At 36.3% G+C, this 14,639-nt stretch overlaps 6 protein-coding genes across 7 annotated transcripts; 4 read left to right on the top strand and 2 right to left on the bottom strand.

The window, feature by feature from the left end:
- Nucleotides 1-281: 281 nt before the first annotated feature.
- LOC130502362 (bifunctional protein FolD 2-like) lies at nucleotides 282-1,450 on the top strand (the record flags this gene model as incomplete). The annotated part of the gene is given in 4 exon segments (XM_056997147.1): nucleotides 282-465; nucleotides 529-686; nucleotides 780-992; nucleotides 1,102-1,450. Coding segments are annotated over 4 exon segments (786 nt in total), but the record flags the coding sequence as incomplete, so codon positions are not given.
- Nucleotides 1,451-1,483: 33 nt separating this feature from the next.
- LOC130502363 (uncharacterized) lies at nucleotides 1,484-2,730 on the bottom strand. The gene is given in 6 exon segments (XM_056997149.1): nucleotides 1,484-1,711; nucleotides 1,792-1,902; nucleotides 1,904-2,029; nucleotides 2,134-2,375; nucleotides 2,483-2,514; nucleotides 2,593-2,730. Coding segments are annotated over 6 exon segments (573 nt in total). The 5' UTR covers nucleotides 2,646-2,730; the 3' UTR covers nucleotides 1,484-1,702.
- A 492-nt stretch (nucleotides 2,731-3,222) lies between these two features.
- Nucleotides 3,223-4,948, top strand: LOC108859417 (protein LNK3-like). The gene is made up of 6 exons (XM_056997148.1): nucleotides 3,223-3,375; nucleotides 3,474-3,780; nucleotides 3,873-4,011; nucleotides 4,152-4,262; nucleotides 4,365-4,510; nucleotides 4,601-4,948. The coding sequence occupies exons 2-6, from the start codon at nucleotides 3,494-3,496 to the stop codon at nucleotides 4,725-4,727; spliced, it is 810 nt and encodes a 269-aa protein (XP_056853128.1). The 5' UTR covers nucleotides 3,223-3,375; nucleotides 3,474-3,493; the 3' UTR covers nucleotides 4,728-4,948.
- Nucleotides 4,949-7,312: 2,364 nt separating this feature from the next.
- Nucleotides 7,313-8,625, top strand: LOC108838770 (nascent polypeptide-associated complex subunit alpha-like protein 1). The gene is made up of 4 exons (XM_018611650.2): nucleotides 7,313-7,451; nucleotides 7,601-7,676; nucleotides 7,895-8,025; nucleotides 8,124-8,625. Exons 1-4 carry the CDS (start codon nucleotides 7,395-7,397, stop codon nucleotides 8,466-8,468), a joined length of 609 nt encoding a protein of 202 aa, XP_018467152.1. The 5' UTR covers nucleotides 7,313-7,394; the 3' UTR covers nucleotides 8,469-8,625.
- A 2,110-nt stretch (nucleotides 8,626-10,735) lies between these two features.
- LOC108857563 (protein ELC-like) lies at nucleotides 10,736-12,116 on the bottom strand. The gene is given in 3 exon segments (XM_018631553.2): nucleotides 10,736-11,459; nucleotides 11,462-12,077; nucleotides 12,079-12,116. Coding segments are annotated over 3 exon segments (1,197 nt in total). The 5' UTR covers nucleotides 12,102-12,116; the 3' UTR covers nucleotides 10,736-10,901.
- Nucleotides 12,117-12,266: 150 nt separating this feature from the next.
- Nucleotides 12,267-14,637, top strand: LOC108860804 (uncharacterized). 2 transcript variants are annotated; one of them, XM_056997151.1, is made up of 6 exons: nucleotides 12,267-12,489; nucleotides 13,028-13,100; nucleotides 13,210-13,303; nucleotides 13,641-13,781; nucleotides 13,875-13,932; nucleotides 14,005-14,637. In XM_056997151.1, exons 1-6 carry the CDS (start codon nucleotides 12,457-12,459, stop codon nucleotides 14,467-14,469), a joined length of 864 nt encoding a protein of 287 aa, XP_056853131.1. In that variant the 5' UTR covers nucleotides 12,267-12,456; the 3' UTR covers nucleotides 14,470-14,637. The 2 variants fall into 2 exon arrangements, with proteins under 2 accessions (XP_056853131.1, XP_056853130.1); XM_056997150.1 differs by having other exon boundaries at nucleotides 13,629-13,781.
- The last annotated feature ends 2 nt before the right edge of the window (nucleotides 14,638-14,639 follow it).

Below are 14,639 nucleotides of genomic sequence, written 5' to 3'. Positions count from 1 at the left end.
AAATGTAAACGCTATATTTCTGTTGAATCGTTTTGAAACTGCGTCTGCGTTTGTTACTTTATTCATGAAAACATTAAATTTTTGTGTCGACTCTAGCCTTCTCTAGTCTTGGTTACCTCAAGTAGCATACTTTCTGTCTTAATATCATAGAGTTCGTGTGCTAAGTTTATATAGGTTTAATTATCATTATAAACAGTTGAATGTGTAATGTTTCAACCGAGTCTGATCATTGTAACAAACCACAATAATGAATGGAGTCTGATTTTTTTCCCTTCGTGCAGGTCCCAGGACTAGCGGTTGTCATAGTTGGTGTCCGGAAAGATTCACAGACTTATGTGAATATGAAGAGGAAAGCATGTGCTGAGGTTGGGATCAAGTCATTTGATGTTGACCTACCTGAAGATGTTCCTGAAGCTCATCTTATTACCAAAGTTCATCAACTCAATTCAGATCCCCAAGTCCATGGTCAGTTAGCTTTATTTTAACTTTTGTCTGTTTCATTACTGAGCTATAGAAATTAACTTGCAGGCATATTAGTTCAACTCCCATTGCCGAAACATATCAAAGAGGAGAATGTTTTGGGTGCTATCAGCATTGATAAAGACGTTGATGGATTCCATCCTTTGAATATCGGTAAGCTAGCCATGAAAGGCAGAGAACCCCTCTTCCTTCCATGCACCCCTAAGGTACTTTACTGCTCCTTCCTTTTTTTTTGCTATGCAGACTTCTTTTCTTCATGGATAATTAATTGATGAGGTGAGTGAGTCTCTTGTGTGCAGGGATGTTTGGAACTCTTGGTGAGGAGTGGCATTAAGATAAAGGGGCAACGAGCAGTTGTAGTAGGTCGGAGTAACATTGTTGGTTTGCCCGTTTCACTTCTATTGCTCAAGGCTGATGCTACTGTTACTACTGTACATTCTCACACCAAAGATCCCGAGGCTATCATAAAGGAAGCTGACATCGTTATTGCTGCAGCTGGACAGGCCTGCATGGTGATTGTTTCTGACTCTTCTTTAGGAAGATAATACAGTAGTTGAGTAGAGACAAATGTGAATAGTTTTCATCAAATTCAAAAACCACTCTTGTCTTTGACATTTTCAGATCAAGGGAGACTGGATAAAGCCAGGGGCTGCAGTGATCGACGTTGGAACTAACGCAGTCAGCGACCCGAGCAGGAAATCTGGATACCGGTTGGTTGGAGATGTTGATTTCGCCGAAGCTTCTAAAGTTGCAGGCTTCATAACTCCGGTCCCTGGTGGTGTAGGCCCAATGACAGTGGCAATGCTGCTCAAGAACACCTTAGAAGGGGCCAAGCGGGTCATTGGCCAGTAAAACATCCTTCTGTATGTTATAAAAAGATCCTGCAGTTTACCCATTATCTATAATTGTGTTCTCGGCTTGATGTGGCATTACTCCTCTCAAATAAATTTGAATTTGCATTCCATTTGAATGTTTGTTTCCTCAAAATTAGCACACAATCATGAATGATATGATTCAGTCATGTACAATACTCATTGAAAATCTTAAGCGTATATGATCCCATTTCATAAAGACACAACAAACATAATTTATCAAAGCCAAGCTGCTCAAGGTACGGCAAATTCCAAATGCTGTGAATGCTACAAGCCATCCTGAAACTCTCACCTAAGACGCTCTAGGTCTATCTAAAAGTAGCTTCCACGACAAGGGGGCAGGAACACGCTCATGCTTTCTGCAGTCGAACAAAAGGGAGTCTTGTAAGTAAAAATGAGTCATCCAAGGAGAGAAGAGTAGTAGTATCTAATATCTGACCTGCACTGGGAGATAGAGTTTGAACTCTGGAGGAAGCTCTTCATCCGAGTAGAGACGATCAGCAAAATATATCCTTCTGAGACGGCAGTTAGCATGAACCTGAACTCGCAAAAGTCTCGGCGTAATTAGTCCCATAAGCTCTCCTAGTAAGATCAGTCAAGTTCAGCTGGATCTGATTCCATCCCTCATCCATCTTCAATGGCATTGTGCATATATATGGCTTTACTCTAGTCACAGACTACAAAACAAAACATTCAACAACCCAAGACATCAAATAAACTGCATAAGAAGGCTCAGAGACTGAATGAAACAAGGGAAGTGGGGAAGACAAGACAAACGTACTTGAAAGTTAGAAGCTCGGAAACGCCTACGCACGTTCTTGTCATCAAGAACCTGAATCTCGAATGAGAAATACTTCTTCATGTTCTTCACAACCAATACCAGAAAGGGTAGTTTGATACCAAGAGTTGCGGAAAGATCAGCGGGGCATGTAATGTATGTAGACTGTATGTTTGATCCAACTACTTCAAGTACATTGGACTGTATGTCATCATCATGGCAACGCTTCACATGTCCATCCTCAACTATGATTTCAAAACAGAACAAACAAAGATGATCAGCTAAACCCTAAACTTGATTCAATCAATTTCAATTTGAAAAAAAAAAACAATATTTATAATCAATTGGTTACCTTCTTTGTCCCATATCTGAAGAGGCTTACTTCTACAGAAATTACATCAAAACAATGTTTAGAGAATATAAAACGATTCCAATCAATCAAAAAATTAGAAAAAGACGAACCCTAGACTGTACAAAATAGACAGAAACCCAGACTGAAACGTGTTCTTGAACATGTTCCTGCTTCTCTCCGAAGCTCCTCGTGGAAACAAAAAAAAAAAAATTGTCAATCGCAAAGAGGAAGATGCTGCTACTAATTTAATCGTTTTTAAGGCATCGTTTTCGGCCCATTAAATCTTAGGTCTCGGCCCATTACTCCGTGGGCTACTCTTTTGAAGTATATATCGCCCCCTTTAGCTTGATTATACCGACGTGCCATTCTAAGGCTTATCACATGCCACGTGTTTTGTTCTCCAACAGATAGTCCTCCACGTATGCAGTAGATATCAGCCAAGCAAGACACCTTTGCGCACGAAAATGACTGATTTGTCCTCTACCGACCAAGTCACTCTGGCACTGCTTGAGTAGTGCTTGTGAAGGTTATTGTCGGAATGACATAAAACGTAGGGCCTAAAACACTGCAACTTGCAAGGTTTTAAAGACAAGAAAAGATATGGAGTACACGTGGACCAATGAAAAGAGTGCTTTAGATGGAGGAAAGATCTGAGCCATAAATCTCGTCTATGAATTCTGAGCCACGAAAACAAGATCTACCACACGCAATCCCAACCTCACGCGCTTATTTTTCTCTTACTTGCTCTCTCTCTTAACCTCCTAGGAAGTTGAAACATTACAGAACACGATCATCTCTCTCTCTCTCTCTCTCTCTCTCTCTCTCTCTTACTTCGAAAGCTTCTCTCTTTCTTCGTGATCTGAGCTTATTGATTGATCTGCGTCCGAACCAAAGTAAGTATCTTTTTCTTCGATGTTCTCGTTAGATTCATCTTAATTCTCTAATGGGTTTCTGAAATTTGTGATCTTTGTTTTGTTTTTCATTATTATAGATCTATATAATAGATCGATCATGGATTGTTACACGGGAAGGAACTTTGAAGATTTTGTTGTGCCTAATTATCAAGAAACGTCATCAGAGACATGCTTAGATGGTATGTGGGGTGGATGGAGCATGAACTCCCCTGAAGCTGCTGAGAAATGCTTTGACTACGATCGTTTTAATAGCCAGATGGGTATGAGAACGAGCCAAGATGAAGAAGAAGAAGAAGAAGAAGAGTCCAAGAGATCAAAAGCTTTCTACGGCGCTTCTTCGCTTCACGGTTTCGAAGGAATCGAACAGATGGATGATATATTCTTGTAAAGCCCACTTTCTCTACTTAGATCATTTTCATTACTATGTGTCTTTTTTATCGGTCTAATTGTTGGTTTTGTCTCTTGTTTTACTGAAGAAGTTCAATCTTGGAGGATGTTCCCGGGAGTGATGGAGATGTGCATCGTTCTTCTAGCACCAATAACAGTGTCGGTTCTTCGTCTATGTACGGTGGTAGTGAAGTCCCCTTGTTCCATTCTCATGCCATGCCTTTAAAGGTAAGCGATTAGCCGCCAAAGTTGACTTTTTTTTTACATTTGAGTATTGGTCACAGTTATTAAATTGAAGTCCTGTTAATTTAGAGATTCTGATAATGCTCAAGTCTAAGGATCTCCATTTTTTTTATCCTGGTTTATAGGAAGAGGCTCCATTTACAATCTCGGATCTGTCTGAAGAGAACATGTTTGTGGACGATGAAATGTCTTCTGAAGAGCTAGTGTTGCAGGATCTGCAAAGAGCTTCAGAAAAGGTGAGTTAGTGTGATTTTATTACATCCCATGTTCATGTCCCTTGATACAGTAGACTTGTTTTGTTCTAACTTAATTGTTATTTTTGTTTTCTTTTCTTTTAGCTAACTGATGAGACAAGAAAGTGTTTCAGAGATACGTTTTACCGGCTTGCGAGAAACTCACAAGAGAAGTTGGATTCAGACAACACTGCTAACTCAGGAGAGTTCCATATGCAAGCGTCCAGATATGACTATGGTGATAATACCAGGTATGGACTCATCTTTGTTTGTTTATAGGATCAAAGTCTAGTTTCTTTTGTGAGGTGACTGATCAGAGTGAGACATTTATTTGATTGCAGGTTGATGAGTAGAGAGGAAGAGATCGAATCAGAAACAAACTCAATCGATAGAGCCGTCGCAAACCTCACTTACAACAAGATGGAATCCAACATAAGCAACTTTCCTCTACCTGAAAGAGTACAGTAGCTTCCTGCCTGGATCAAAGATCAACCATTGTGTGAAGTCTTTTGTAGCTACTGTATATGTGTATATGTGTGTATTATATATAGATGACTCAACGTTGAAAACATCAGTTTTGATCTGGTCTCCTTTTAATTACTTCAGTAAGGTTTTTACTTTAGTAGTGTGTGACAATGCTTAATGGCCTTAGACTTATAATATTAATAAGATCAATCAGGTTTCAATAACTCCGAATCATTTTTATTCAAACCATTTCAGCATGAACTCATTGATAATACAAGAAACTCACTTGAAAGTGAGATACTTTAATTATTCAATTCTGGTTATACACAATCTCGAGTATTCTGTGCGTATTCGTTACACACATTACTTAACACAAAAGTTATAACAAAGCATACACATATTTTCAAATCTTGCATTTGCAATACTTAAAAGTTAGAGCATCAATAAAACTCAATCCAAAGTTTGAGTCTCTCTCTTTTTCTATCATCAACATGACCGCGGGTTCGAAACAGCATAGACGGCGTTTAACTTTAATTTAAGCTTTTCGTTTTTATATATAATTTGAACTAGGTGATCCCCGTGCTCATGCACGGATATAATATTTACAAAGTAAATATACTATAATAATTACTTACTATTTACTTTTAACTTTATATTAATTTATAATTGTATGCATAATTTCTTTTAATAATATTATATTACTTTAATTAGACATATGATTTTAGATATTTTATATGTTGTCAGTTTTGTTATTTTTACATTTGATTTAGTTATCATTTGGATATACTGGTTCATATTTATTTTTTCGAATTCGATTATAATATTTTTGTTCTAAATATATTAAAATTTTGATTAATTTTATTATTTTCATTTAGGTTGGTTGGTTGTCTTATATATGTAAATATATTTTAGGATGATTATTTATAAATTAAGATATATTGTGTTTAAAATGAAATAAAAGAAAAACTAAAGTGTAGGATTTCAAATTAAATAAATTCATATAACGATGATATTTCAAATTAAATAAATTAATATAACGATGATATTATGAAGTCTTATGAAGAACTAAATTGTACCAGTTGATTAATATTTTATTTTCATTTGTTAATATCTTTTGAATCATCCTATAATTTATATTTATAAAATTAACTATTACCATAAAATTATATATTCTTATTGTAGTTTAATATATGCTATTAGATATAAGTTGGATTAGTCGAGGTACTCATGTTGTAAGTATATTAAGTTGCATATAATCTTTCAAATTCAAACTGAAATATAATTATTTTTACTATAGTTAAGTCATATCAAATTTTATCTTCTAATGTGCATGTATTTTCATATATTTATCAATGATCAATAGGAAGTTACATTCATAAGTAACTCATATATTTTTGGAAGCTCATGAATATATATATCAATATCTACAGTAATTAAAATATTTTATAAATTTCTAAATAATTTTATGCCTTATATTTATTGAATGGTAAACTGAAATTTATTATAAATAATCTTAAAAATCTGACTTTCGTATTTTGATTATAGTTATGTTAATTTCCACAAACATAAAACATAAAATTTTAAATCATATTTTATATTAAGAAAACATATTATTTTAATAATGGTAAAATATAATATATCTACCTTGTTAAAGTATATCATGTTATTTTAATTTAAAATATTTTGCAATTATTTGATCAAAAGATGTTTACTGTTAAAATCTATTTTTCATTTTCTAATATCTCTTATAAATAAACAGTAAAAAGTTGTGATTGTATTTGAGAAATTATATTATATAAGTAAAATATAATTTATAGTTATTTTTTTGCTGTAATTGAAAGATATTATAGTCAGACAATATTTTGGAAATAAATAAAAACATTTCAATAATAGTAATTATAAACTATTTTTAGTCAATTTAAACATATATTTTTAATGTTACTTAATTATTTTATGTAATTCATCTAAGAAAATATATAAAATATATAAAAGTATTTCTATTACTTTGAAATTGTATTGTTTAAAATTATCTTTTAAAATATAATATTTATTTTTCTAATATCAAAATTATCTATGTGAAATTTTCTTTTATTGAAATCACATTATATACAAATATATTTTCATCTAATAAAATATAGATATAAATAAATTATTTTATTATTTCAAAAGTATATTTTATGTTGTTTTAAATGAAATATTACTATTTTGTGAACTTTCCTTTTTAATGAAATCATATTATATAGGCATATATTTTGTTTTTAAATTTGTTTTTTAAACTTTGTAAATGATTCCTTTTTGTTATATATGTTACTTGGACAATTTTAAAAAGGAAACTAAATAAAAGTCAATAAAATATTTAACTATAATAATTTTAATTATTAAGGATATCCGTGTAATTAACCATCGTGAGAGTTAACGTAAGCGCAACACATAGGAAACTGACTTCTCAAATAATATTATAGAGATAGTAAGTAATTGAACCACCAACCTGTTTCAGCAGTTAAGCCCAACGGATAAAGAACATAGCCCATTACTATAAGTTTTGGGCCTTTTGACTTTACACAAGTCTTCACCACGATAACTAACTGTCTCAGAGTCTTCTAGGGTTTTAAGGTTTCCGCACAGTTCACACACACACTCTCGACTTCAACCGACGCACATATCATTATCATGACTACCGAAGAGAAAGAGATCCTCGCCGCCAAATTGGAAGAGCAGAAGATCGATGTAATCTTAACTCTATTTTACTTGGAACATAACTAGTCTCAGTTCAGATCTTAGCGTTCTGTTTTCGTATATGCTAATATTAGTTGCAGATTTAGTTTGGTAGTTTCTGATTTTGTTTGGTTTTGCGATCGATGTGTGTTTGCTTGTAGCTTGATAAGCCTGAAGTTGAGGACGCCGATGACAACGATGAGGATGACTCCGACGATGATGATGATGACGCAGAGGGTAAGTTCTTATTGATCTGTTAGTTTATGTCTTAGGCAGATTGGTTTATGCTCTTGTCTGTGTGAATGTGTAAGAGAGAAGGATATATAGTCCACATAAGCTTGAAATGAATCTATTGCACTGTGTGAATCGTATGCTTGAGACTTTTGGAACTAAATAGCAATGCTTTTTCATGCTAGTTGTGTGTCTCATTTTTTAGTTGTGCTTTCGTGAAATAGGACAAGATGGAGAAGCAGGAGGCAAGTCAAAGCAAAGCAGAAGCGAGAAGAAGAGTCGCAAAGCTATGCTGAAGCTTGGAATGAAACCCATCACTGGTGTCAGCCGTGTTACCGTCAAGAAGAGCAAGAATGTTAGTGTTTTTTCTATTTCTTTTGCACATTCAATCTTCATAAGTTTTTACACATTCAAATGTATTAAATTGTGGGGGACATTTGTTTTCGAATACAGATCATGTTTGTCATATCAAAACCTGATGTGTTCAAGAGCCCTGCATCAGACACATACGTGATCTTCGGAGAGGCCAAGATCGAGGACTTGAGCTCTCAGATCCAGTCACAAGCGGCCGAGCAGTTCAAGGCTCCAGATCTCAGCAGCATGATCTCAAAGGGTGAGTCGTCCTCCAGCGCTGCAGTGGTGCAGGATGATGATGAGGAGGTTGACGAGGAAGGTGTTGAGCCAAAAGACATTGAGTTGGTGATGACCCAAGCAGGAGTGCCTAGGCCAAGAGCTGTGAAGGCTCTCAAGGCTGCTGATGGAGATATTGTCTCTGCTATCATGGAGCTTACCACCTAAACAAACTTCTTTTTGTGTGGTTTAACTTGAGTTATATGTCCCAGAGATTGTCAAAAAGGATTCGGAATTTTTTTTTTGACTTTCATGCTTTCTTTTAAGTGTTTTCAATGTTGTATTAGTAAACCTCATAAATTATTGAATTTAAGTTTTGCAATTACTGATTTAGTTTCATGCGGATCGTTGGTTGGATAAGTGAGGGGATCAGCCAATTCCTACATCAACTGAGGACCGCCGGTCCCGATCAGGACACGTACTACATACCTGTGCTAAAACATATATCAATTAACGTTTTTTAAAAATTTCATACATCAACTAAGCCTTTTACGTTAATTCATACTATGACCGTCTTACGGTTAGTCAACTGGTGACTGATGCTGACGTGGCTTTTAATTTTATTTAAATTATTTTTAAAAAAATTTAAACATGTTTTTGGGGGGATTCGAACCAGAGTTCAGCACTTGGCAACAGATTTTCCTCAACCACTAGACCACACAATATATTTGGTAATGATATTTATTGTGTCTTACTTATATCTAATATATTTTGTTCATATATATTTCTAATTATCTAGAATTAGTTCCACAAAATATATATAAATTCTAAGGATTGTGTTTGATTACTTTGTTTTTATTGTGTTCTAAAATTTCTTTAAAAATTATTTTAAAAATTTTAAAGTAGAAAAAGTATTTTCAAAATTTTAAAATAAAATACTAAAAAAATGAAAATAAATTTCAAAAAATTATTATAAAAAGTCTGAATTTGAAAACATATAAATCAAAACTATTTCATGTATATTTTATTTATTTATTTAGATTATTTATTATTTATTTAAATAATTATTTGTACTTAAATATATTTATTTAAATAACTATTTTTAAACAATTGTGAAATTATTAAATAATAATAAATAATAAATAAAAAAATATAAAAATAAAAATATAAACGAAAAAATATTTTGAATAGTTTCAAGTTATATGTTTTAAAAATTCAAACTTTTTATAATAAACTTTCGAAAGTTTTTTCATTTTTTTTAAAACTTTTTACTATTTTCTTTTATATTTTAATAAATAATAAATATATATATATATATATATATATATATATATATATATCTACGAAATAGTTTGGATTTATATGTTTTCAAATTTAAAATTTTTATAATAATTTTTTGAAATTTATTTTCAATTTTTTCGTATTTTCTTTTTAAATTTTGAAAATAATTTTTCTATTCTAAAAATTTTTATTTTTGAAATTGTAAAGAACATTTAGAACACAATAAAAACAAGGTAAAATCAAACACAATTCTTAGAATTTATATATATTTTGTGGAACAAATTCTAGATAATTAGAAATATATATGAACAAAATATATTAGATTTAAGTAAGACACAATAGATATCATAAACAATTATCTTGTGTGGCCTAGTGGTTTAGGAAATCTGCTACCAAGTGGTTAACTCGGATTCGAATCCCTGGTATGACGGTCAAAGTATGAATTAACGTAAAAATCTTAGTTGATGTATGAAATTTAAAAAAGACGTTAATTGATGTATGTTTTAGCACAGGTATGTAGTATGTGTACTGATCGGGACGCCGGTCCTTAGTTGATGTAGGATGGTTGGCATTCGATTCGTTCGGCCGATTTCCCGATAAGTGAGGTATCTCTTTGGTTATATGTTGTTTCATAAGGGCTTTCTCAAGTTTGCATGACAATTCCTTTTGTCTATAACCTTTTCTGGGTCCGTTTGTTTTTTTTTTCCTTTTGTCAATACGCTGCACAGTGTGGAGAGTGCAACAAGTGGAGGTTCATAGACTCCCAACAAGAGTCTTTTGAGTGCAAAGAACTGTGAAGAAGCTATAGATGAAGGATTTAAGAAGATTTGGTTATAAGAGAGAGATGCATAAATCTGATGTTTATTACCTAACTCCCTAAGGAAAGAGGCTAAAAAGGTTGCACTGAAGTATCCGCCTTTATCCAAGACAACAACTCAACAAGAATTCAAATGCACACACATTGAAGCCGTTTAACAAGGTTTAAGGATATGCTGTAGTTGCTGTCTTGCTGATAACAAGACTTGAAGAGCTAATGGATTATAATAGGTCCGTTCTTTTCATAGCCGCATGATGAATGAACTCAAACACTAATTTCTTACGGAAGGGGAAAGGAGAATAGAAAGTGTTCCGATTCAATAGACACTAAACATTGTAAAACCTAATAGATTCATCACAAAGATCCCAAATCATTCTCCTATCACAAACTGAACAAAGAAATAAAAAGGGCGTGATCCATTCAAACTTGTATGTGCACACATGTGTCTATAGACATTTTAATTCAAAGCCCCACAGGCTTCTCCTCAAAGATCCTCAAGACTATATATAACAGGATTGTGACACAGCATTACCACAAAAAGAAAATAACTTTGAAAAACACAATCACGAATGTAATCTACCAGCGATGGCATGAACCTGAGCTTCCATCTGAGCAGCCCTAACTTTAGACCCCGTGGCTCTATGAAAGAACTGTTCCCTCGAAAGCAACCTCACACTCCTCAAGTACTGATCAAACGGAACAACCCCATCCTGAAACCCCTTATCCAACGCATAAACCGCATCTTCGATCGCCAGATCCGAAGCAGTACACTCCAGCATCTGCTTAGAGAGCGCGTCCACACACTCAAAGACCTTATCCACATCCACGTCAACATCAACCAAAGTCTTAGTCTTCCCTTGATTCTCCCTAACCCAAGAGTCGAGAACGTCAGTGTTCATGGAGATGATCTGCAGCTGCTGCTCGAGCGTCTCCTTCTCCTCCACCATCTCCTTCAACCCCCTGTTGATCTCTTCCTCCCTCCTCCTCAAACCTCCCTGAAGACTCAGCAGCGACTCCGCCTCGGCTTCTCTGTCTCTCCGCATCGAGGAGAGATCGCCGTGGACCATCTCCACCATCTTGTTGATCGCGTTTCTCTTGTAAACCTCCGCCGCGTCGTCCGATGCTGCTGCTGCTGCTGGTGGTGAACGTGCTGCACTCTGCCGTAAGGAGACGGCGGAAACGGTCTCGCTAACGACTGATCAGCCGTCGGAGTCGGAGGAGGAGGAGGACGTGTGAGCGACGAATCGTACGACGGCGGCGGAGTCGGTTGGGGACGGCGGCGCGAGTAGAGGGGAGGATCGCGAGCGAAGGCGGAGCCGAGATCGGAGACGAGATCGACGAGATTGGAGCTAGGGTAAACCCAGTTCTGGAGATAAGGGAGGGAGACGAGGCCCGAGGGGGTGACGTGCGCGTGGGGACGCTTGATGATCATGTCGGCGGTGGGGTTGACGTAGACGCAGGGAGGGTGGCGAGGGTAGGATTCTAAAAGCCAGATGATGACGGGGATGTTGTAGGTGACGCCGTGGTAAGGCATCGGGATGGTTCCGTCGGATTGGAGGAGGTTGACGGATCGGCCGTCGTTGTGGATAAACGTCGCCGTTTTGGGCTCGAGGGAAGGGTAGGACGAGATTAGGTTGAGGAGGTGTTGGCGGATTAGCCACTTTGTGGACTCGTCGTAAGGGACGGAGTTTGGGCCCCGCTGTGAGAGGACGGAGGAGAGGAATTGTTGGATCTGTTTGCGGGTTTGACGGTGACGGAACCATTATCTCGGATTCTTAACGGTGGAGACGGCGATTGGATGTCTGATTGAAGAAGAAAACGACGAGGAAGGGAGAGGAACAAGTAATGTTGTTATACGCGTCTTATGACGTAATGACTCTTTTGCCCTTAATAAGCCTGTGACGAGAAGACTCTTACGATCCAATAGTACCTCGCCACGTGTATGGTCAATCTAGCAAATAACTTGTCGTGATTCATCCACCGTTTTTTTAACAAGGAAACCGCCGTCGCCGGATCCACGAAGGAGACGATTCCGATCTTAGAAAGGAGTTTCTGTACTTGTCTGAAGGGGTCGGTTTTGCGTTTTTTTTTAATTATCAATTCGACGGTTTGCAAACGATGAGGAAGAAGCTCGATACTCGCTTCCCAGCTGTAAGTTTTAATTGATTTATCTCCGGAAACTTAAAAGTCCAATTTCTCCAACATACTTATGTTTTTTAGGACCGAGTTTCCAATCACTGTTCTCGCTAAATCACGTGTTGTTCTAAAGACGAATCTAGATAGTGTTGTGTCTTAGCAACGGCTTTGGGAGTCTTGTGTGTTGAAAAAGATGTCGTTTTTTTTATTCATGAGGACTTTCAGCTAATGGTGGATTGCATAGGGTTTAGAGATAGTGTTGATACTTTGATTAGAAGCTGGAGTTTATTGTATACGAAACCGCGAGTTGTTTTTTTTTCACTGAGCTGAACCTTCCAGTTTCTTACCTAGATAGATCTCTTGTGAACACTTTCTTACGAAAACCTCGAACAATTTCATAAGTTAGTAACGTAGTATAGTGCTGATGATGGTTACTGGTTAGTGTAGGATCATTCACAGAATTGAGACTTTCTGTTCTAGTGTTATGGTGCTCACTTTGTGTTTCTCATAATTCGCTTAAAATTGTGTTTGTCTTTGATGTGCGATTTTGCAGGCTCGGATTAAAAAGATTATGCAAGCTGACGAGGATGTTGGCAAGATAGCTTTGGCTGTGCCTGTCTTAGTTTGTAAGTCATGCTTTTATTTATTTATTTTTATTTTATCGAAGACTTCAGTTTGAAGGCACTTGTGGTTATATATTTATACCTTTTTTTTTTGGCTAAACTATAATTACAGCAAAATCTTTGGAATTGTTCTTGCAAGACCTTTGTGATCGTACCTATGAGATTACCCTTGAAAGAGGAGCTAAGACCGTGAGCTCATTGCACCTGTAAGCAGCACATTTCTTAACCCTTACCTTTCACTTCCCTTTGTAATGTTAAAATCGTCACTGCCTAAAGAGTATGAAAGGTTTTTACTTGAATGCGTTTTATATACTATCGAGGTTTCAAATGTTGTAACTATCGATGTTCTGGTTTAAGATGTTATTAAGCCGAAGAGCTTCCAACTCATAGGCTCTGTTTTGACTGCTGAGGATGTTGTTGATGTTACAGAACTTTATATTGCTTATTTGGTATAAAGTTTGTTTAGCTTTTTTTTTCTTCATACTGTTTTTGGTTATACTACTACATCAACGTTTATTAAAGGGTGTTTAGTTTTGTTTACAGAAAAAATTGTGTGGAAAGATACAACGTGTTTGATTTTCTGAGGGAAGTTGTGAGCAAGGTGCCTGACTATGGCCATGCGCAAGGGCAGGGCCAAGGGCCTGGTGATGTCACCATGGATGATCGCACCATCTCCAAGAGAAGGTTGATCTCTTGGCGTCCATATATATTCTGTTTTTATTCTATTTTATTTAATAAGACAATATCATGCTGATGCGTAATGGTTGACTAAATCAGGAAGCCGGTCGGTGATGAAGTGAATGACAGCGACGAGGAGTATAAGAAAAGCAAAACAGTGAGCTCATGTTCTTCTTATGCATTGTTCATGTTAATCACTCTGTTTTTGAAATTGTGCTAATTATTGCAGCAAGAGATGGGTAATGCTAAGCCCAGTGGTAGGGGTGGTAGAGGGAGAGGACGAGGAAGAGGCCGTGGTGGACGAGCGGCCAGAGCAGCTGAGAGAGAGAATCTTAACCGCGAGATGGAACTTGAGTCCTCCATGGTGGAAGAGAAACCTCCTCAAGACAGTACCCAGGTGCATGAGTCAGTGTCAGCACCACACGAGATTGAGAAGAAGGAAGGCATTGCAGCAGCATCAAACGAAGACACCACACAACAACAACTTCAAAGTCCAAAAGAAGGCAATGACTTTGATCTCAACGCTGAATCTCTCGACCTAAACGAGACCAAACCGGCACCAGTCGCAGCAGCCACGGCCTCTGAGGAATATACGTGCTGGTCAATGGAGTTAGGCCAAATAGATCCAGCACAGTTTGCAAGTTTGGGTAAGAGGATAGACGAGGAAGAAGACTATGACGAAGAAGAAGGTTAAAGGCAAAAGTACTACAAATAGGACATTAAATAGAGTAGCAGCATTTTAGTGGTTTTGTCTAGAAAATGCTTCTTCTGTGATAAGAATCCACTTCCAGTTTATAGGTATTGTATGAATCAAAACCCTTTAAAATAGACTTGCCCGGTGAGAGACTTTGAAACCTTTGCATA

The sequence above is a fragment of the Raphanus sativus genome, unplaced genomic scaffold (genome assembly GCF_000801105.2).
Source record: "Raphanus sativus cultivar WK10039 unplaced genomic scaffold, ASM80110v3 Scaffold0518, whole genome shotgun sequence".
In the NCBI taxonomy this organism is placed as follows: Eukaryota; Viridiplantae; Streptophyta; class Magnoliopsida; order Brassicales; family Brassicaceae; genus Raphanus; species Raphanus sativus.
The sequence above is the reverse complement of the archived record's forward strand: the minus strand, read 5'-3'. Positions and strand labels throughout refer to the sequence as shown.